The sequence below is a fragment of the Equus caballus genome, chromosome 19, assembly GCF_041296265.1.
Source record: "Equus caballus isolate H_3958 breed thoroughbred chromosome 19, TB-T2T, whole genome shotgun sequence".
In the NCBI taxonomy this organism is placed as follows: Eukaryota; Metazoa; Chordata; class Mammalia; order Perissodactyla; family Equidae; genus Equus; species Equus caballus.
Window position 1 is genome coordinate 66,875,970 of NC_091702.1, and position 24,575 is coordinate 66,900,544.

Consider the following 24,575-nt stretch of genomic DNA (forward strand, 5'->3'; position numbering starts at 1 on the left):
GCATGGAAAGGTTTTCTGGAGTTGCTCACTAGAGGATTGCAATCAGATGAATAAAATAAGATATACTTTGTATTTTAGGTCTATAACATTTTAAAAAATCTTTCAGAATAATACTATTTTAGAAAAACTTCGTAAAAATATTCAAAGATATCTTTATATCATTGTTTTAGAAACCCCTAGTGGCAAACCAAATGAAAATACTGATGTAGACTCTGGTTTAGTTACCTATAATCACTATTTTATATAGAAAATACTGAATCAGAATAATGAATGAAAACTCGTCTTCTCTCCTGCATTTGAAATATAAATTATTCTACTGAATTAGAAATCAATTTTCCTTTACCTCCCAGAATCATTTTACCAAGTCATTTATAGCGTTGCCTGTATATTTACTGATAAGACATTGGTAACTTTGAACTCAGAATAGGTCAGAATGATCCACTGTGCCATCTTATTACAACTTTCCAGTGTCTTCAATTTAGAGACAAGCAAAGAAAATTATTGAGTAGATAAAATGTATAGCTAATTAATATGGTGAGGAAGATTAGCCCTGAGCTAACACACATTGCCAATCTTCTTCTTTTCTTTTTTTTTGCTTGAGGGAGATTGTCCCTGAGCTAACGTCTGTGTCAGTCTTCCTCCATTTTGTATGGGAGGCCACCACAGCATGGCTTGATGAGGTGTGTATATGTCAGCACCTGGGATCCACACTTGCATCACGGGCCACCAAAGTGGAGTCTGCAAACTTAACTACTATGCAACCAGGCCGACCCCAATTGGCCCTTTAACTTAATGATATCTTAATGATTAATTGATATTTACACTTTTCCTAAAGGATGCACCCAGGCATTAGTCATTGTATTAATTCTGTCTTGCTTGGCCAATAAATAGTTGAGATCGCTCTGTTATCTAGAGCTATGACAGTTAATAAAGCTATGCTGGTCTGTAGGTGTCTTGGATATGTCCTTACCACATCAGGCTCTCAGTAAAATATGAATAACCAGGAGATTTGTTTATATACATGGAAAGGTCAGATAATAACATCAAAATATGCATTTCACTGTGGAAATCATTGGGGGGCCATCTGATTTCAGAAGGATAGTCATAACAGTGTATTCTCAGAAGACACAAAAGTAACAAAAGTGAATCTGATTTCTAAAATTCTTTGTTAAGAAAAAAAATAACTGACGTTTTAAGGCACATAGATATTTTGGAGTTACTCCTTAATAGAGAGCTCAGAGCTTACTAGGCAAATCCAGCAACTCCAGAGATTGACAACCATGGCAAATTTTTTTATTCCGGCTTTATTGAGTTATAATTGACATGTAACATTATGTAAGTTTAAGATGTAAAATAGGATGATTTGATACAGGTGTATATTGCAAATTAATTACCACAATAAGGTTAGTTAACACATCCAACACCTCACATAGTTACAATTTTTTGTTTGTGCTGAGAACATAGGATTTACTCGCTTGACCACTTTCAAGTATACAGTTAGCTTTCAAGTTGGAGAAGTTAACACTAGTCACCATGCTGTATATTAGATCCTCTGAAGTTATTCATCTTATAACTGAAAGTTTTACACTTTAACCATCTCCCCATTTCCCCCAGCCCCTAGAAACCACCATTCTACTCTCTGTTTCTATGTTTTTTCAAGAGTCCACATATAAGTGAGATCATACAATATTTGTCCTTCTCTGTCTGATATATTTCACTTAGCAAAATGTCCTCAAGGTCCACCCACGTTGTCAAAAGTGGCAGGATTTCCTTCTTATTTAATGCTGAATCATATTCCATTTGTGGGTTTATTTCTGGGCTCTCAGTTCTGTTTCACTGTTCCGTGTGTCTGTTTTCATGCTAGTACCATACTGTTTTGATTTCTATAGATTTATAGTATAGCTTGAAATCAGGAAGTGTGAAGCTTCCTGCTTTGTTCTTTCTCAAGATTGCTTTTGCTATTGGGGATCTTTTGTAGTCCCAAAAGAATTTTAGAATTGTTCTATTTCTATGAAAAATGCAAATTGAATTTTTATAGGGATTGCACTGAATCTATATATGCCTTTGGGTATGGACATATTAACAATAGTAATTCTTCCAATCCATGAACATGGGATATTATTTCACTTATTTGCCTCTTTGCCAATTTCTTTCATCAATGTCTTATAGTTTTCAGTGTACAATTCTTTCACTTCCTTGTTTCAATTTAGTCCTAGGTATTTTATTGTTTTTGATGCTATTGTAAATGGGATTATTTTTTTTCATTTCTCTTTCAGATATTTTGTTGTTCATGAACAGAAATGTAACTGATTTTGGTATGTTGATTTTCTATCCAGCAACTTTACTTAGTTTGTTGATTAGTTCTAACAATTTTTTGGTATAGTCTTTATGTTTTTCTATACATAAAATTATGTCATCTGCAAACAAAGACACTTATTTTTCCTTTCCTATTTCCTTTTTTTTTTTCTTGACAAATTACTCTGGCAAGGATTTCTAGTACTGCATTGTATAGAAGTAGCGAGAGTGGGCATCCTTATGTTGTTCCTGATTTTTGAGGAAAAATTTCATCTCTTCACTGTTAAGTATGATGTTAGCTGCCAGCCTGTCATATACAATCTTGAATATGTTGAGATATGTTACTTCTATATTCAATTTTCTGAGACCTGGGATGATGAAAGGATGTTGAATTTTGTCCAATGTTTTTCTTCATTTGGTGAATGATTGTATGGTCTTTATCTTTCATTCTATTAATGTGGTGTATCACATTTATTGACTTACTTATGTGGAACCATCCTTGTATCCCAGGGATATATCCCACTTGATCATGGTGAATAATTTTTAATGTGCTGTTGAATTCAGTTTCCTAGAATTTTACTGAGTATTTTTGCAACTACATTTATCAGAGATATTGACCTGTAGTGTTTTTTTTCTTATCTGGTTTTGTATCAGGGTGATGCTGGCCTCATAAAATGTCTTTGAAAGTGTTTTTTCCTCTTCTATTATTTGGAAGAGTTTGAGAAGAATTGACATTAATTGTTTTTTAAATGTTTTGTTAATATCACTAGTGAAACCACCTAGTCCTGGGCTTTTCTTTGCTGGGAGGTTTTTGATTACTGAGTCAATCTCCTTACTTGTTATTGGTCTGTTCAGATTATCCGTTTCTTCATGATTCAGCCTTGGTAGATCGTATATTTCTAGGAATTTGTCCATCAGTCTAAGTTATCCAATTTATTGGCTTATGGTTCTTCATAGTAGCCTCATATGATCCTTTCTATTTCTGTGTTGTTGGTTGTAATGTCTCCTCTTTCATTTATGACTTTGTTTATTTGAGTCCTCTCTTTGTTTCTTGGCTGGGCTAGCTAAAGGTTTTTCAATCTTGTTTATCTTTCAAAAAACCAATTTGTAGTTTCATTGATCTTTTCTATTGTCTTTCTAGTCTCTTTTAATTATTTCTGCTGTAATCTTTATTTTCTTCCTTCTGTTAACTTTCAGCTTAGTTTTCTCTTGTTTTTCTAATTCCTTGAGATTTAGTGTCAGGTTGTTCATTTGAGATATTTCGCTTTTAGTGTACACATTTATCAGTATAAATTTTCCTCAGAATTGCTTTTGCTGCATCCCATAAGTTTTGGTATGCTGTGTTTTCATTTTCATTTGTCTCAAGATACTTTCTGATTTCCATTTTGATTTCTTCTTTGACCCATTGGTTGTTCAGTAGTGTGTTCTTTAATTTCCACATATATGTGAACTTTTCAGTTTTATTCCTCTTATTGATTTTTAGTTTTAAGCCGTTGTGGTTGGAAAAGCTACTTGATATGAATCCAATATTCTTAAATTTACTAAGGCTTGCTTTGTTCCCCCACATATGATCTATTATGTAGAGTGTTCCATGTGTGCTTGAGAAGCAGGTGTATTCTAGTGATAGTTGGTGGAATATTTTGTATATGTCTCTTACGTTCATTTGGTCTATAGTGTTATTCATGTCTGCTGTTTCCTTATTATCTGTCTGGATGATCTAGCCAGAGATGAATGTGAGGTATTGAAGAACTCTACTTTTTCATAATGCTGTCTATGTCTCCTTTCAGTTTTGTTAATATTTGTTTTAAATATTTAGGTGCTCCAACATTGGGTGGATATATATTTACAACTACTATAGCCTCTTGATGAATTGACCCCTTCATTACTACATTCATGTGCATAATGTTTTGGTCAACAATGGACAACTTACATTATGTTGGTCTATAAGATTAGTACCATATAGTCTAGGTGAGTAGTAAGTTTTACCATATAGTTTTGTGTAAGTACACTCTATCATGCTCATACAACTAAATTGCCCAACAATGCATTTCTCAGAATGTATTCCCATCATTAAGGATGCATGACTATATACATCCAAGGGAAATGAATCACTATCTCATAGAGATAATTGCACCCCATGTTCATTGCAGCATTATTTACAATAGCCAAGACATGGAAACAACCTAAATGTCCATCAGTGGATAAAAGGACAAAGAAGCTGTGATAGAACCTGTTCATTCACATTTGGAAAATGACCAGAAAATTCAATATCTAAATGTAATGAAAGATTTCACGTGTTCAGGTACATCTGTCGCTAACATCTTCTCTGATCTGGAATAGTCGTGTACATGTAATTCCAAGAAGACTTCGGTTTTGCCAAGATTATAACATTCTAGGCAGCATTTGCTAGGCTCCGTCTATGTGCCAGGTTCTGTGTTAAATATTTTACAATGATTACTCTTGTAAATCTTCACAACAAATCTCTGCAGTCAATCATAGTCCCACCTTCCCTTCCTCAAATTACAAATAAGGAAACAGAGGCACAGAGATTTTGTGACCTTGCCAGGGGCAAGGGCTAGAAAATGGTTGGGGAAGATTTCAAAACCCAGCGTTCTAAACCTAGAGTATATGCCTTCACCACTATATTTTGCCATCACTAATAATTGAGGATTTTGCTGCCCTGGACCACGCCAATATCACATTTCTTATCCATAATTAGTCCAGGGAGATTTTGGGTGGAATTGGAGGTACTAATGAACTCCTGATTCCAATTTCTATTAATGTAGTGTAGGGTCAGCTTGCAATTCAGATTAGGAAAATGAGACCACTCCTTTGGAGTACGTAGGACTCAGGACTACCGAATCTGGGAAATCCCCAGGAAGGTAGGGGATGGAGAATGGTGTTAGATATTAGAGGGTAAAGAATAAGTGCTAATGAGTCAGAATGAATAGAGAGAGGGATTATGAGAAATTTCAGAGAGCAGCCATTACCACCATCATCTCGCTGTAATGAGTCAGCCTCAGCTTGACAGCAGGTGAGGGGTGGGAGGATGTACAGTCAGCATGGCTTAGGGCCAGAGCAGAGAAAAAGTCCTCTACCCTTAATACCAAGGTTGACTTTTGGGTTTTATCAATATTGTGTAAACATTATTCTAATTTGGTGACATCAACATTACCTTTCCTAGGAAATCCCTGTTGATTCCCTAGTAATGTCCACTGAGCATTGCACATAAATTACAGGCACATGTTTACAATTACAGAAGTTTCCCTATTCCCAGTCTCTGAGCACTAAACTTTTAATAGGGTCTCTAGAGAAGACTCTCAGATTCACTATTGTATTTTCAATGGAGAGTGTTAATTGTCTATGTCTGTCTTCAGTTAACAAGTGAACACAAGTATTAGCCATGGTACTGTCTTCGATGATTCTCAGTTGATGGGTTATTTTTCAAAGACTAATAATAGTTCCTAAAAGGGAAATATTTTGGTTATTTCTGTTCTGACAAACAAATGAAGAATCCCTCCCCTTCCTTTCATAATAAAATGAGAGAAGAGTCTCTGAGTCTTCTGTAGCAGATTTGCTGAAACTTTGTTGTAGTGCCATGGAGTGGATTCTGACCCCTAGTGCCCCTGCGTACAGCAGAGGGAACCCTGCCTGGTCTTTTTGCCCTATCCTCTCCCCGTCCAGGGCTCTATCAGATAAGCCTCCACTGCTCTTCATAGGGTTTTCATGGCCAGTTTTTTCAGACGGGGGTGGACAGGTCCTAATTCCTAGTCTGAGTCTGAAAGCTCCACTGAAACCTGTCCACCACGGGTGACCCTGCTGGTATTTGAAATCCCAGTGGCATAGCTTTCGGCATCACAACAACATGCAGCCACCACAGTATGAAAACCAACAGCCAGGTGGTGTGGTTCCTTGACCAGAACATGAACCTGGGCCTTGATGATAAGTGCCAGATCTTAACCAATAGACCACAAGGGCTAGCTTTGTTAAAGCTATGATTTAAATTTGTAATACATGAAAGAGCAGATAAATATTAGAGACTAGTCTAGCAGTAAACTTTGAGATAACAAATAAACAGGAACAAATTCCACTTTCTTTTAGAAAGCCTTAATTTCATCCATTTGTAATGGTGTAGATGATTGTAACGGGTAGAAAGCGTTATGGAGTGACTTCCACGTCTCTTCCTTCCCTTTTAAATCCCTTCTTCTTCCCTTTCCCACTCTCTAGCTCGACCTCAATCTCCTATGCTGAACCAAATATTTGTCTTCTTTCCCCCATCTTCTCTGCCTCTCTCCTTCATCTTTTTCTTTTCTCTGAGCTCCTGACTTGTCTCCAGGTGTGGGAATGGAACTAGGAAGGCTCCACCTTCAATCTTAGTATTCTGCTCAACTCTTTCAACTTTTATATTGAGGTCTGTGCTGGGTTTTTTCAAGGAGAGAACTAGCTAATCTGAATTTGCCTTGGACCAGATCAGATCGTCTCCAAAGGGAGGTTGATCTAATTGAAGGGAGAAGAGTAGGAAACTCATTTTTTTCTAAACAAAGTTCTGTGTCAAGGAAAACTGAAGCTGGTTCTTCAATTATAAACTGGCAAATTTGTCATGTTGGGTGTCCAGCTGCCTACTGGACATCTCTTTGTAAATGTCTAGGAAACATCTCAACTTTATCATGGCCAAATCTGAACTTCTCTGCTGCTATCAACCTTTAATTCTATTTCTCCTGTGTCTTCCTCACTTTAGAAAATGGTGACTCCATTTTTCCAGTTACTCCAGAAAAAAATATGATCAGTCATCAAATAAATGTCAGCACTACTACGAAAATGTGTTCAAAGTCCAATCACTTTTCTCATCCTGGTGCAAACTACCACTTCTTACCTATTCATGCAAAAATCGTCTACGAAATTTCCCTGCTTCCAGTCCTGCACCTACAGTCTTGTCTCAAGAAAGCAGCCAGAGTTATAAGTCATGTAATGTCACTCTGCTCAAAACAGCTCAGTGGATCCCTCTTTCACTTAATGTAAAAGCCAAAGTCCTTATAAGATCCTGCCTATTTTTCATTGGGAGATCTGGTTTTTTTTCTAATTGTATTGTAGTAGCTTTTTTACATATTTTGTTTACTTCTCATTTGTCAAATACAGTTTTGCAAATACTCTCTCCCAGTTTGTGACCTGCCTATTAATTTTCTTAGTGGTATCTTTTGCTGGACAGAAATTTTATTTTTGATGGTCTAATTCACCATTTTTTAATGGCATTGCTTTCCATGTCCTGCCTAAACAATTTTCCCCACCCACAATCCTTGAAGATAGTCTTCCATTTTCTTCTGGAAAATTTATGATTTTAGCTTTTAGCGTTAGGTCTATGATTAATGTTGAATTATTGTGTATGATAAGAGGTAATGCTCAAGGCTTATTTTTTTTCACGTATCTAGTTTTTCAAGCATAACATGTTGACAAGACTTTTCTTCCTCCATTGGAATTCTTTTGAGTGTTGAAATCATTTTATTCATATGTATAGGGCTACTTCTGGGATTTCTCTTCTCTTCCACAGATCTGCTTGTATAACCTGATTCCCATATCACACTGTATTATTACTGCTTTATAGTTAGTATTGAAATCAATCAGTAAATCCTCTAATCTTTTTTTCAAACTTACTTCGGCTGTTCTTGGTTTTTTGCATTTAAATTTAATTCATAATATTGATTTAAATTTTAGTATTAGCTTGGTAATTTCTAGACAGGATCATAATATTTTGGCTGGAATTCCGTTAAACCTATAGATAAATTTGGGAAGAATTAACATTCTAATGATATGGAATGTTTCAATCCATGAACATGGTATAATTTCCACTTATTCAGGTTTCTCTCTATGTCTCACAGCAATGTTTTCTAGTACTCAGAATACAGGTCTTTCGCACCTTTTGTTAAATTTATTCCTTAGTAGTTTAGGGTTTTTAGAATATTGTAAATGGTGTTTACTTTTTATTTTATTTTGTGAATCTTTTTTGCTAGAGTGTATAAAAACACAAGTGATATATATAATATCATTTTATACTGCCATCTTACTGAATCAACCTAGTAGTTACAATCTTTATTTCATGGATTCCTTAGAATTATCTAAACCATCATGTCCTCTTTGAAAAGAGAGAATTTTGCTTCTTTTTTTCTTATGTTTATGCCTTTTGTTTCTTTATGTTGCCTTATTGCAATGACTAGGACCTCCAGTAAAATATTGAATAGAAGTGGTGAGAGTAAATATTCTCATATTTTCCTCAATTTTGAGATAAAGTGTTCAGTATTTCACATTATGTGTAATAGCTGTAGGTTTTATGTTGATGACCTTTATCAAGTTGAAGAAATTGTATTCATTATCTGCTGATTGTTTTTAATCAAGAATAAATGTTAGATTTTGTCACATGCCTTTTTACTTCCATTGAAATAATGATACTTTTTCTTTGCTCTGTTTATGTGATGAATTAAAATGATTGATTTTTAATTATTAAACCAATCTTGCATTTCTGGAATAAAATCACCTTAGTCAGAATATAATATCTTTTCTATATCTTTACTGGATTTGGTAACTTTTGCTAAGTATTTTTTGTCTCTATGTTCAGAGGGATGTTGATCTATACTCTTTAAAAAAATGTATTGGTCCTGTGTTGGTATCAAGATTATGCTGGCCCCATCAAATGAGGTGGGAAGATTTCCATCCTCTTCTATTTACCAAAAGAGTTTTTTGTGGATTGGTATTATGTATTCCCTAAATGTTTGATTAAATTTTCCAGTGGTTTCAGACGGTTTCACTTGAGCCTAGAATTTCCTTTTTAGGAAAAATATGATATTTATTCAATTTATGTAATAGATATGGAGTATTTAGCTTTTCTATTTCTTCTTGTGACAGTTTTGGGAAGCTGTGCTTTTCAAAAAATTTATCCATTAATCTAAGTAGTCTAGTTTTTTTACATAAAGTTGTTCATAATTTTCCTATTCTTTTAATACTATACAACCTGTAGAAACAGTCTCTTTCATTCCTTATGTTGGTGATTTGTATTCAGTCACTACATCTGTTTAATTCTCACTAAAGCTTTATCATGTCTCTAGATAGTTTCAATTAGCCAATTTTTAGTTTTGTCAGTTTTCTCTATGGTTTACCTATTTTAGGTTTTTTTTTTTTTTTAAAAAAAAGGTTCTTCATTTCTTCCTGAAGATCTGTTTCCATCTCAACTCATTTCCCTTCATTTTACAGAAGCTCCTTTATCACAGTGATACTACTGGTAGATTCTCTTAATTTTTACTATATAAAAATACCTTTACTTTTATTTTAATCATGAAGTATATTTGCACCAGATATAGAATTCTCAGTTGATTTATTTTATTTCCTGTCATCACTTTAAAGATGTTCTACTGTCTTTCTTTTGAGCTCCATTGTTTCTTATGAGAAGTCAGTGAACATTTTGTTTTTGTTTTTTGTTGTTTCAGGTTTTTTTTAGTGATCATTTATATCTTAGTTCCATTATAGGCACCATTGTCATAGAATACAACTCAAAGTTTCTCATATCTTCCACATCAGCATATTTTAGTTTTGAGTTACATAATTTTTTGGTTAAATTTTCTAAACAATTTATTAAGATGTCTAATATTGTAATAAATCTTACCTAAATGTTTTTATGTAATAGTCAGTAATAATACAGCAGAAATCATATTAACAACCTCAGGAGAACTAATGGGAGCCACCAATGTCTTCACCAAGAAGAAAAATTTATTTATAATTCCTTATGTATATGATTGAAATGAAACAAGTTTCTATTAAATGTGCCTTTATTGTCATGAAATTTACCAGGATATAATTAAACATACAGAATGTTATTTCCTTTTGCTTATTTTGATATACACTTTTCTGCAATATTATTTTGTGCAAAAAATAAAATGGAAGAATTTACCCAAGTTTCATATCTCACAAGGAGATTCATGTTCATGTAAAACAAATTTCATCTTCCACTGATTAGCTGGGCCAAACATGGAATGAATTAAACCATGGGCTCAAAAACCAAAAAAGATCATTGCATAGGAGTTGTGAAATTGGTGGATTTTAAAAATTTTGCTGAAGAATGACTAGAGATAAAATGTAATAGTGTGGAGTATTTTTCTGTTTAAAAGCACTTTCTCTTGTATTACTTCCTTTAACCTCACAACAGCTCTTGAAGGATACTGTTATTTTCCTCATTTAGCAAATGGAATAAATTCATGTTTAGACTTTCCCCAAATCATACAACTTATTTTATCTATGTAGTCACATTCTAAATATCCTTTTCTTTCTACCATTTTATAAACTTTTAAAAAATTTATACAATAAAAGTCTATTTTAAGCTGCTATAATTTGTTGGTTGACTGACTGCTCTCTGGAGCCTGTGGTACTTATCTGGTGGTGTTAGTCTCAGTCCAGCGGAGGTTCCTGAAGACTGCCTGCTTCCAACAGTACAAATTATAGACTAGTCTAATTCCCATGGGGCAGCTTACAATCCCTTCCTGCTCTAGTTTGTGCTTGAACAATAGGAAGCTTGATTTTCCACTGCAAGTTTTCTTCACTATGAGCTATTCTGTTCTTTTTCAGATATCTCTCTATTTTGTTGAATCAAGGCAGCTGTTTAGATAGCTAAATTTGTAATTTTATATATCTATATATAATCTTTTTGTGATTTATATATATATATGTAATATTATATACATATATATGTACACACACATAAATATTTCTATATTTACACATCCTAACAAGAACTCATTTAGATATTTTTATAGTTTTAATAACAGGAGACCCTTGTAAAGTCTTTTAACATTATAAATTATAGAAATGTATTCTAAGAGAAACTGTCACATTTTGATGCAGGAAACAGAAACTGCTATCCAAATGTCATGGAGAAATCCAGGGAATTAGGTTCTTTTAAAAAAATCACTGGAAAGGCCGGAGGAACAAAAGTTGAGGTTTGACCATTAGGCTTATTTTCAAGATCACTGCTCTATTGTCCCATCGAGAGGTCAGGAAACTGCTGCTATCACCGCCACCCCTGCTGCTGCAGCCCCTGCCTCCTGCTCCAACAAAGCTGGTTACTAGACAGTGGACGTGGAGGGTACCTGCAGCCCCACCCATTCAGGTTGTCCTGAGCCTGCTTAGTCACGCACATTGTGATAGAAAGGAGATATCTTCTCTATTTTGCTCTCCAAATGCTACCTGAGTTTGTTGAATTGAAAGACTCTCACTAATGTATAAGATAATAGTTATCAATGAGTCTATATAAAGAATTTTGTGAATTTTGTAGCAACTCACTATAGGAAAATAGAAAGAGAGAGAAAAGAAGGAAGGGAGGTAGGAAAGGAAAATAAAATAAAGAGAAAAGAAAGAAATCAGAAAAGTAGTGTAAGAACTTTACTCCTTTGTGATAAAGCATTGGTCTCTACTAAAAGGTAAATTCTTTGAGGAGGTATCCATCATTTGATTTTTGTCAGTAATCCTTTCTTCAGTGAGGATAATGAGTTTGAGATTCTTTCCTGAAAAACAATTGGCATAATAAACTAAAAACATCCTTACATGCTTTAAAATATCTCCCCAATTTAATTTGTTCCACGAAGAGAGGGGAGTACAGTAGAGTATTTCAAACAAAAAAGGCACACATGAGTAACACAGCCACCTCCATAACTTGTCAGCCTCAACAGATGTTTCTCACGTGCTTTAAAATACTGTGTTTCTGCTGCTGTCAGGTGAAGTGCTCAATAGTGTCATTAACGTCAAGTTGGTTGATAGCAATATAACCACTTCAGTTATTTTTTCTACTTTTTTAATGATATGTTTTTCCCTTCCTTTAACTTACAACATATTTGTCTTTATATTTAAAGTGGGCTTCTTGTAAGCAGTGTGTAGGTGGGCCTTGCTTTTTGGTTCAACCTTACAATCTCGGACATTTTGAAATCTCTAACACTCACTATATACTTAATGAATTTCTTTCTTTTTCTTGAAAAATACATGAAATATCATGATAAGATTGTTGGTTATTTCCATCAAAGTCTTAAGTCTCACTTAGGTGGTACCTCCTTAGAAGGGATAAACATCACATTATTATAGTTAGTGGAACATATTGTATATGAATTTTTTTGAGAATGATGGTGCAATAGTTGACCAGGGGCTGGCCCTGTGGTGTAGGGGTTAAGTTCTGCATGCTCCACTTCAGTGGCTTGGGTTTGTGGGTTAGGATCTTGGGCACAGACCTACACCACTCATCAGCCATGCTGTGGCAGTGACGCACACATAAAGTGGAGGATGATTATCACAGATGTTAGCTCAGAGCTAATCTTCCTCAAGCAAAAATAGAGGAAGTTTGGTTACAGATGTTAGCTCAAGGCTAGTCTTCCTCAGCAAAACAAAAGTTGATCCAGCTTGACAACTCTTTTCTAATGGGAAGATTTCCCATTAACCTCATTGAAATGAAGCAATGGGGTTTTGATTGGCTATCATCACTTCCAATCATGGTTCCCAAGATAAAGTTACACTGTGGCCCACAATTCTTAATCCTTTGAAACAAATGCCCTATTGAAATATGCATCCACCTGCCCAAAACAGGGAAGAAAATGCAATACAGACCATGGAAACTTTTGGAATATTTGCATGCTGATGTTTAGGTAGAAACTCCATTTGACTGGTCTCCAAATATGTTGATATTATAATAATTTTTCTCCACTGATTATTTTAAAACAGTGGCTTTCTTAGTCTGCTCAGCTGCTCTAACAAAATATTATACACTCCGTGGCTTTAACAGCAGACATTTATTTTTTACAGTTCTGGAGGATGGGAAGTTCAAGATCAAGGTGTCAGCAATACAGTACAGGGGAGAGCCCGCTTCCTGGCTTATAGACAGCTGCCTTCTCACTGGGCTTACATGACCTTTCTTGGGTGAGTACTGATATATATAGAGAGAGAGCTCTCCTGTCTCTTCTTCTTCTTGTAAGGGCACTAATCTCATCACTGAGGCCTCACCTTATGATCACATAACCCAATTACTTCCCAAAGGCCCTACTACAAATACCACAACATTAGGGGTTAGGACTTCAATGAATGAATAGGGAAGGGGGAAAAATTCACTCCAAAACAGTGGTCTAATAAATATGATCCCAAACCAACAGTATTAACATTCTTGAATCAGAAGCAAATCAAAATCAAGACTATTGACAGGAGACCGTCTATACACTGAGAACATTATGCAGCAATGGCAACAGAAAAAAATACAGACATATGCAGTAACATGGGTTTTATGGGGAAAAAAGCATAAAAGCAGCTTGGCTATGATCCATTTTTCCCTGTCCTAGGGCTTGAGGAGTATTCCTCAGGGTAACAAAAAGAGGGCAGATGACCTGGTCTGACGTGTGAAATGGACCTCCACAATATCGAATAATTATGTTTTTTGAATGCTTACCTATTTTAAACAAAACATCTTGTAAACCAAACAGACATTTAAACCAAGCATTTGATTGAATAGCTTCTCCCTGATATTCTGTCATGCTCTATCCCAGGAGCCAATCCTAACGACAAGAAGAATAAGAATAATTCACTTAGGTGTGTAATACTTGTGATTGCCATGAAAAACACTTGAGAAGTTGAGGTGGCATGTAGTGGCCATCTCAGGCCCACTAATATCCCGGGATCATTACAAGATTGAAAGAGAGTGATGAACTCTTACTGCATTCAGTGTATTTGTGCTATCAGACTAATTTAATTTTAGAACTATTTCATGAATAATTATTTAAGACATTATGTGTGTAGGCTATTGTGTTAATCACTGCAAAAGATAAAAAGAGACTAGGACAAGTTATTTATAATAATAAAAATACTTGCAGCCCCAAAATAACAATTATACAATGCCAAGTATAGTCTAAGAAGAATAAACTGTAAGTGGTTCAAATGAGTGAGCTCAATGTTTCAGGTGAGCCTTACTATCCCCTTCAAGATAATCTGGAAATGCATCTAGAAGCTGTGACATTGGAGACAGATTTTGAAGAAAGGACACCATTTCTGTGTTTCCTTTCCCTGTGGAGAGACCTGTATTAGCAAAAGCATGTACGTGAGAGGGTAAACAGTGTGCAGGAAGCTTTCTGCAACCCTTTTTGGGTGTAACACAGGGTTCTAACAGGAGAATTGTGGAGGAAGAGACTTCAGAGTTAAACCAAGGTTTTATTTGGAAGGACCTCATATAATGCCAGGGTGAGCAAATCAGGATGAAAAAGAATAGAGACAGAGATAGAGATAGAGACAGAGAGAGAGAGATGTATGGATGGATGGATGGATGGATGGAGATCTAAATGTAGGTATATGTAAATATGTGTATCATATAATCTGGATATACACGTGAACAAATAAACATCTACATGTGTACATATGCTGACCTAGATACTTATACCATGTTTGCACATAATCTAGTAGCAATGACAATCTATTAAAAGCTGTTGAAAAGGAATATTATTTAATCCGAATTCTGTTTATGAAGAATAACCTGGTAGCTCTGTTTAGAAAGTAAGAGTATCAGTGGGGGGTAGGAGATGAGCAACGAGAGTTTTACCAATCACAGAGGTGGGTGGTTTGTAGAGCGAGGGCCTCAGTTGTATCAATAGGAACATGCAAGGACTTTCAGTGTTGAGAGAGGGAGGATGGGGAAGACCTGAGGTCGCTCGCTCGTTACACTCAGGATCTGCAGTGAGATGAAAGATGACACCGAAGCACTGCAAGGCACAAAACACCCAAACTCTTGCTCATTTTCGTGTCTTTCACAGCTACGCACTAGGCACCACAGCATCATATCACCTTAACATTGTTTGACCTTTGGTAATATGCACTCAAAGATCTTATGTAAATCATACATTCCAAAAAAATTTATACATTACTGATTTTAACTCACTAGTTTCAGTTTTTTAAAACTCTTGGAATATTGACCACTTCCTTCCTCTTCCACCATTTCTCTTTTCCTCTCTAAGCCAAATAAACTATTCAATCTCATCTCTTAACTTTTCAAATTAGTGAAGCATTTCAGATTGTCCTACAACAAACAAACACAGCTGGAATGTGCCTTTCGAGGCATCACAGACAGTAAGAGAAAACTCCCCCTTCTCATTACTCAGGACACAGAGTGGGCTAAGAGTATCCTCTTATAATTTGGCCCAATCTTCACAGTCTTTACTCCCTTCTCATTTTTTCACCATTGTTTTCCCATTTCTGTTTATTTCTCTCTGTGTGACATGAGATGAGGAAAATGAAATTCACCATGTCCAAATAAAGTGGACTGGCTAGCAGAATTCATGGAATTTGTGTCTGCTCACTTGAACACAAACCTGCCTCCACTGTGTAGTTAAACGTGATATGAGTCTCCAGGCTGCCCAGTTGTACTCATATCAATGATGTCGTACTTCAGTCCTGTTCAAAGGAACTGCACTATTTTAGCACTTAATCATTTTGTAAAGCTACATTGAAGAAGCTACAATCATTTCATTTATTTTCTGCTTCAATTATTCTAGTATGACATGAGCATTTGCTTAAAATTCTTTGTTTTCTATGAGGGACATATTCAAATATTAGGAATATGTTAGGTACTCCCAACTTAAGTCATTAAAACACTTCGGGAATTATAACTCAAAAACTCTGCACACTAACCAACCAAACAAAGCTGCATCTAATCTGCACAATTCTGTGACTGTTTTAATAAGAAAAGTACAGATATTAGTATGAGATCTAAACATTTCTCTTTAACATTTTGACCAGTGAATCTATGACTTTCTTATTTCTCAGGCTGTAGATAATTGGATTTAACAAAGGAATGATGACAGTGTAAAATAGAGAGTCCATCATATCTTGGTCATCTGCTTGTGCAGATCCAGGGCGCACATACATGAAGAGGAGAGGGCCATAGTATAAAGAGACAGAGAAGAGATGGGCTCCACAGGTGGAGAAGGCTTTCCTGATGCCTTGTACAGACTTCCTTTTTAAGATTGTAAAGAGAACAAGTGTATAAGAGACAAGAACTATCAGGATGGTGAACACCTGTATTGACCCAGAGGAGATAAAAACCATCAGAACATTAACTGAAGGGTCAGTACAGGAAATCTTAAACAATGGCATGATGTCACAATAAAAGTGATGTATTATGTAAGAATTACAGAAGGTTAATCTGAATAAAAAAAGTGTATGAAATGCAGAATGAATAAGGCCACACACAAATGATGAGACTAACAGTTGGATGCATAGTCTATTGGTCATAGTCATTTGATAAATTAAAGGGTTGCATATGGCCACATAGCGATCATATGCCATTGCTGCCAAAAGGAAACATTCTGTGCTTGCACTGAATGAAAAAGAAAAAAATTGCATCATGCATTCAGAGAGAGATATCCTCTTGCTCTTGATAAAGAAGTTGACCAGCATCTTTGGGGTCACTGTGGATGATATCCAAGCATCCGTGAAGGCTAAACTCCCAAGGAATAAGTACATGGGAGTGTGAAGGTGAGGGTCATTGCAGATGAGTGCAATCAGTCCAAGGTTTCCCACAATGGTGATGAGATATATCAGCAAGAACACCAGAAACAGGGGGATTTCCCACTCCTGTTGATGTGTAAGTCCTGTGAGAACAAACTTTGTCAGCAGTGTTGCATTTTTAGTGTCCATGTCTTCGCTAGCTGGCCCCTGAAATGAAATGCAGTAAATGTAAAAGACCATTCACTAATAGTGTATAAAAATAAAATTGGAGGAAAGTGGTTGAAATAAAATCATTCACTAATTAGAATGTCCTTAATTTTATTTACTGCTACTGTAATATATGGAAACTAATTTGGGGAGTTGATGTAATGGAAATTCAGTATTTCCATTGTAAAAATGTGAAGGAATTAACAGATTTATTAAAAAAAGGAAAGACATTCTAAACATGAGCTAAATTTATGTGGATATGTGAGTGTGTTAGGGAAATTCTGTGTCTTGCACATAGATGAGGGTAGAGGAAAATGAAGTCTAAATTATTAGGAAATGAATTGAATGCTGTGTGAAGGATCTTGAACTTTATTCCTAAGGTAATAGGAAAGCACTGAAAACCTTAAGACAAGGAGTGGCATGGTAATATATTCTTTAAATTAAATATTTGGTAGTGTAGAAAATACTCTACAGGGAATGGAAACTAGAGTCAGGGATACTAATTAGGAAGCTGTTACTCTTGTCCTGGTTCCCAAGCCATATTACACATCAGAATTGTCTGGAGGACCTTTTGTACAAAATGTAGATGGTCAGCTATTACTATAGAAATCGACTTAGTGGGACAAGAATAAAGTCTAATAATCTGCAATTTCCAAATTGCCCTCCCTTATTCAAAGGCATGTGAAGTTCTTAATCCATGTGTTCTTTGATACTGGGAGTCATGAAGAGGATAAAGAGATAGATCAAAATAAATCAGAAAGTAGAGTCACTAGAACTTGGTATCATATTCAATGTGAAATGGATGATCACTGAAGGTAGAGGAGACCCTTGGTGACTGGTAGGTGGTCATCAAAAATTGAGTTTGAGGATTTAGAGGCATTAGCCAGTTTGTGGAGAAAGCATCCTATTAACATCCCAGATGTGATAGCTTAGTAGTATGAGGCTACTAGTGCTTAACAGAAGCCATGACTTAGTAGTCATTTTGGTAGCTGAGGGCATACTTCAGGAGCAGTGACAGCAGCTCCTATCAAGCTAATGTAGGGATTTAATTTTGGCTGTTAACTGACTGTATTGCTTCCTTCTGTTCCTGCTCATTTTTTAGCTCATTCCTCCAATCTCCCCGGAATTTCTGTTAGTCAATTACCATTCAACTAACTGATTTTGTGTTGCAACCAAGTGCCTTAGCTCCAATCAAAGATACATATGAGAGAGACCAATAAAGGATACTGAAAAGAAGGACCAGAGGAGCAGGAAGGGGGCTGGGCAGCTGAGTGTTTGGGACTTGGAGACAGAAACGATGCTCCAGGATATAGTGAAGTACAGTGCCGATTGCCAAAATGAATGCTTTGGTAAAACAAGTAATGAGCAAAGATCATTGAGGGTGGGAAAGAACAGATTTTTAGTGTCTTTAGTGAAAGCAGTTTCCATTTTATGATGGAGTTGAGGCCAGAGAACAATGAGAAGTGAATGGGAAACATGGTAGATGACATGAGGAGAATGTATTTCAGTTCTCCAAGAAATGTCGAGAATTGTTGGCATTTGTCCACTGCCTGTAGACATAATTAATTTTTCTTCCTGTAGAACATTTTAAGAAAAGTTTTCAAAAGAGAAGAGAGGAGAGGAAAGCATCAAGAAAAGAAAAGGGACAGGAAAAGTGGAATGGGAAATTTAGGTGGGTGAAAAAAGAAAACAAGGAAGAGAAATGGGAAAAAAGTAACAGAGAAATGGATAGATCAGTGTGGGAAAGACAAGCCAGTGAAGACAGTGGAAGTATCTGAGAAAGGCTGAGGGAAGGAAGGGGAGGCTCAGAGTTTGGGGGTGAATATTTGTCTTAACCATACTTTCATTAAGTTGTCAACTCTGGGAATCCTTTCTTTTTCTTTTAGTCAAAATTCCAAGTCTATTTTCCTATAGACTTTATGTATGAAAGAGATTTTCATTTTAACTTTTACCTTAGAAACTTTGTACTGTTCATAAATATACTTGTACCACCTGAAAGTTCTTTCCATAATTAAACGTTGTATTATCTGTATTATTACTGTCATTAAAACTGTCTTTCTCTAGAAATCCAGCTAGTTTTACTTGACAGCACTTTCTTCTCCACCAGTGTTTGTAGCAAAATAAAACTGAACCAAAGACTGGAACCTAACTCAGGCAATATAAATACCAAATGTGAATAATTGTAGTTGTTAAACGTATTTGTATTTAGAATGTGCTTTCATCCATGTAATCCCAAATCAGTAAATAATCAAAAATTCTCAAATTCAATATATGGGTGGATACTTATTAAGTCCTAAATCTGAAAAGAGCAATGGAGGGAAATTTTCTGTATATTTCCTGCTTTATATGTATTTAAAATACTCAATGAAATTATTGTTGGAAGTGGGTGAATGGATAGAGGAGTTAATATGTAAGTGACTTACCCCAAAAGTTTAACTAGAGAATGTGATTAAGTAAAAAGAATGGATCGTTTAATCAGAATAAGAATTTCTTACATAGGAAACATATGACCTGATACTTAAATCCAATTTCAATTGTCCAACATTGTAGTTCTTGAAAATGTATCTTAGGAAGTCATTATAGTTGTGTTATAAGTACAATAAATCCTTAAGCGGAACAATTTAGTCTTATAGACATTTTGCTTCTCCAGATTTAGTTACAAAAATAAGTTATACAGATAATTTGTTAACTGTTTTATATTTTTCACCTGACTTTTCTTGCATCTTGGAAATAAATTTAATTTTATTGTAAATTATACGGTATTTTGACATTTTGCATAAAGAATACTGAATGCTACAGAATTCATTTCTCTCTTACCCATATCTTGTAAGAAATTGTGGAGCTCCTTTCAAAGAGTTAGACTTCCTAAAGCAGAAAAGTATACAATAGCACAGGAATGACAATAACATGGGTAGCAACTCTTTTTACGCTGATTCATTTTGGAGATTTCATTTCTCGGCTCAGGAAAATATGGTTTATATTAATTTGCTTTGAATATGAGTAAACCAATTGTACAACTGTGTGCTTTTGCCAGAAGAGGAAGGAGTAAAAAAACTACAATACCCTTGCTAGTGCCCAAGGATTCCCTTTAGGATAAAATTAAGCTGTTCTTCTGGGCATTGTGACTAGAACATGCGGGAGAAGTCCAGGTTGTCCCACAGGGCCTTACTGACTCTGAAATCATAAACCTCAAGTCACTGTAGACAGTGCTAGTTTTCACAATTGAAAGTGCACTTTATGCCGCTATTTTCCACCACAGATGACACTTCTGACGTGTTTATGCAAACTCCAGTTTATCTATAAATTTTGATACTCTGAGTGCTTTCATTAGTATGGTCTTGTCTGAGCTAATCATACATGATTTTAATGAGGCCGGAGTTCGAGATTCCCAATGCTAAGAAAGTTGTCCTCCTCATGCAAACTGCAGCTCACATTCAGATATGGACCTAACTCCCCCCTTTACACTGCAATCTGATGAGAACATCTTACTAGGCAAAGCTCAGGAAGGATCAAAGGAAAAATGAGCAAAGGAGCACAGTGGGAGGGGGCCTAGATCAGGGCATCCTAAACTTTCAGGCCTTGAATCTCCAGGAGATCTTTAGAAAATGCAGATTCTGTTTCAGAGGCTTGGGTGGGGCCGGAGCGTCTTCATTTTTAACAAAGTGATGCCTGTGGACACATGCCATCCACAGGGCCTTCTTCATTGAAGGGCCTAGGTTATCAGAGCTAGATCACTGGAAGAGCTCAACCTGGGAAATGTAGCTACAATACCAAGAGAGGAGCAGGAGGAGCCAGATGGGGCCAGGGACGCCAGCCTGGGGGGGATCACATGGGGTCTGGAGGCCAGGTAGGGTCTTTGTTCTTGACTCAAATGAAAGGAAAACTATTGAGAGACTATGCACATGCTGTTAAGGTGTTCATATTTGCCTTTAAGCATTAACAGAGAGTTGACAGGGAATGCTAATTCAGAAAATATTGACTTTATATGTATGAAAATAGTGTAATATGGAAATAGTGATATTTGGTTTGGTGGATGAAAACTAGAAATCTACTTGGAACTTGTATGGCAGCTGAGGGAAATATTTTTGGTAGACTCTTTAATCAATTTTATTGTGTCCTTAGAATTTTGCTAGTGAAAGTCAAAAAAGAGGAGGAAAAAAACAACATAGATAAAAGAGAAGTCACTGTGAAACCTCAGCAGATGAGTGGAGTAAGTGGTATTATGTGCAGAAGTAGCTTCATTGTAACCAAACAACTTAAATTTACTGCCCCCTTCAAATTTGGGTCATTATCTCCAAACTCATTTTGTTTCCTATCTGTGAGTCCAGAGGTCGGCATTGCTGCTTCCAGTATGAGCAGTCTTTTCAATTTTAGTCATTTTAATAGATGGGTCATGATGTCTCATTGTCATCGTCATTTGCACTTCAAAATGATTAATTGTAATAAGCAAATTTTTGTATCTTTGACATCTATATATCTTATTTAGTGAGGTTTCTGTTCAAATCTATTCCCCATTTTTTAATTGTTATGTAATTTCTTATTAATGAGTTTTGAGGATTCTCCATATATCCTGGATACAAGGCTTTCATCAGATATATGATTTGCAAATATTTTCAGAAAGATCTTGATCTTCCTTCCATCCCACAAGATATCACACTCATCCATTATACTGCGTGGACCTAGTAAGCAAGAAACAGCAACTACCAAAGAGGTATTAGTAGACATTTGCATACCAGAATGTGTGAAATAAATCGAGGAAAATTCAGGGCCCATTGATCTCGGTGAAATTTCTAGAGGTTCAGTTGTGTGAGTCATGTGGAGATATCCCTTCTAAGGTAAAGGACAAGTTGTTGCATCTGGACCCTCCTTCAACCAAAAAAGAGGCACAAAACCTTGTGACTCCTGTGGTTTGTGGAAGCAGCATCATCCTCATTTGGGTGTACTACTCCAGCTCATTTAATGAGCTGCAGAAAACCTGCTAGTTTTGAATGCGGCCCAAAACAGGAGGATTTGCAAATGCATAGGCTGCTGTGCAAGCTGCTCTGCCCCTTGGGCCATATGATCTAGCAGAAACAAGGAGGCTTGAAGTAGTAGTGGCTGATAGGGATGCTGTTTGGAGCCTTTGGCAGATATCTATAGGTAATGATAGTGCAGACACTTAGGTTCACTGCAAGCCCTGCCTTCCAGTGCCAATAACTGCTCTACATTTGAGAAACAGCTGTTGGCCTGCTACTGGACCATAGTAAAGACTGAATGCTTAACCACAGCCACCAATTTCCCATTGGACCAGAGGTGCCTTTCATGAATCGGGTGTTATCTGACCCACCAATCCCTGAAGTTGAGAGTGCATAGCCTCACCATCGTCAAATGGAAGTGGTATATATATGATCTACCCTGAGCAGGCCCTGAGGCACCAGCAAGTTACATGAAGAAGTGGCCCAAATGCCCATGGTCCCCATGTTTGCTCCACTGGCTTCTCTATCCCAGCCTGCACTTATGGCCTTGTGAAGGGTTGTCTATAATCAGTATACAGAGGAAGAGAGGACTCCAGCTTGGTTTACCAATGGTTCTGCAAGTTATGGAGAGACCACGTGAAAGTAGATAACTACAGCACTACTACCACACTCTGGGACATCCCTGAAGGACAGTGGTGAAGGAAATCCTCAAACTGGGCAGAACTTAGAGCCGTGCACATGATTGTTCACTTGCCTAAAAAAATATATGACCAGATTTGTGATTATATACTGATTCTTGGGCTTTGGACAATAAATTAGCAGGAAGGTCTGGGACTTTGAAGCAATAATACTGGAAATTTGATGACAAGGAAATTTTTAGGATAGGTATGTGGATAGATCCCTCTAAACGGGCAAAAAATGTGAAGATATTTGTTTCCCACGTGTATGTTCACCACGTGACCTCAGCAGTGGAGGATTTTAACAATCAAGTGGATAGGATGACCCAAATATGAAATCACGTCAACCTCTTTCTCCAGCCACCCTTGACATCGCCAAATGGGCTCATGAAGAAAGGAGCTATGGAGGTCATGCCTGGGTTCAGCAACCTAGACTTTCACTCTCATTGTCCAACTTGGCTAAGACCTTTGCTGAATGCCTTATCTACCAGCAACAGAGACCAACACTGACTCCTCAGTACGGCACCAATCATCAGGGTTCTCAGCCAGCTACCTGGTGGCAGTTTGATTACATTGGACAGACTCCAGTGTAATGGAAGGAACAGTGTTTGTTCTTACTAGAATGGACACTTATTCTGGATATTGATTTGCAATCCTGCATGCAATACTCCTGCCAAAACTCTATCCATGTTCTTACAGAATTCTTTGTCCACTGTCATGGTACGCCACACAGCATTGCTTCCAATCAAGGAACTTGCTTCATAGCAAATTAAGTGCATCAATGGCTCCATGATTATAAAGTTCACTTGTCTTACCATTTTTCCCATGATACTGATACAGGTAGTTTGATGGAACGATGGAACAGTCTTCTGAAACTCAGTCACAGCACCACCTAGATGGCATTACCATGCAGGGCAAGGCAAGGTTCTCCAGAAGGCTGTATATTTTCTAACTCTGTGTCCAATACCTAGTATTGAATCACCACGTAAAGAAGAAAGTTACTGTGCTGGCTGGTGTGACTGATCCTGACTCTCAGGGAGAACTTGGATTACTCCTACACAATGGAGATAAGAACAAGTATGTCTGAAATTCAGATCACTTAGGATGTCTCAGTAATACCATTCCTTGTCATTAAGGTGAATGGAAACCTCAACAAACCAATCTAGGAAAGATTTCTAATGGCCTAGACACTTTCAGGAATGAAAGTAAAGAAAAATGACCAGGTAAACAAAACATAACAACTTAGGTACTTGCTGAAGGCAAAGGGAATATGGAATTGATGGCTGAAGGAGATAGATATAAATACAAGTTACAACCACATGCCCAGTTACAGAAATGAGGGCTGTAATTGTCATGATTATGTTGCTCCTCTGTTTGAAAGGGTAGGTTTCATTTGTGTGCGTGTACATATGTACACGTGTTTGTATATATGTATATTTATATGTATACATAATGCATAGCAAATATTTTTTTCTTTCTACTCTTATTCTCTTACCATGTAACATAAAATGTATTGACTTTATATTATAGTAATTAAGTATTGCTAATTTGACATCATAGTATTTAATTTTCCAGATATCAAGGAGAAGAGTAAACATCACTCAAGTGTTCTGGCTTCTGCTCTGTCAAAGGAGTCAGTGTATTTTCTGTTGTATACAGTATAGTTGTATCATGTTAGATGGAATTACAACCTCTTTATTGTCTTATTTTGAGTTTAAGTATGGTTTAAGGAATTCTGTGTAGGTTCCACATTGATAACTGGTTGACTTGTGATGGTTCATTTTGTCTGTCAACCTGACTCGACTATGGGTTGTCCAGATATCTGTTAATCATTACTTCTGGTTATGTTTTGAGGGTGTTCTGGAAAATATTAGTATTAAATTAGTAGACTTAGTAAAGTAGTTGGTCCTCCCTAAGGCTGGTGAGCATCATTTAATCCGTT

The 24,575-nt window shown here is 36.4% G+C and overlaps 1 protein-coding gene across 1 annotated transcript; it reads right to left on the bottom strand.

Annotated features, from left to right (window-relative positions):
- Positions 1 to 16,053: 16,053 nt before the first annotated feature.
- Positions 16,054 to 16,989, bottom strand: OR5H46 (olfactory receptor family 5 subfamily H member 46). The gene has a single exon (XM_023623180.2). The coding sequence runs from the start codon at positions 16,981 to 16,983 to the stop codon at positions 16,054 to 16,056; it is 930 nt and encodes a 309-aa protein (XP_023478948.1). The 5' UTR covers positions 16,984 to 16,989.
- Between the last annotated feature and the right edge of the window lie 7,586 nt (positions 16,990 to 24,575).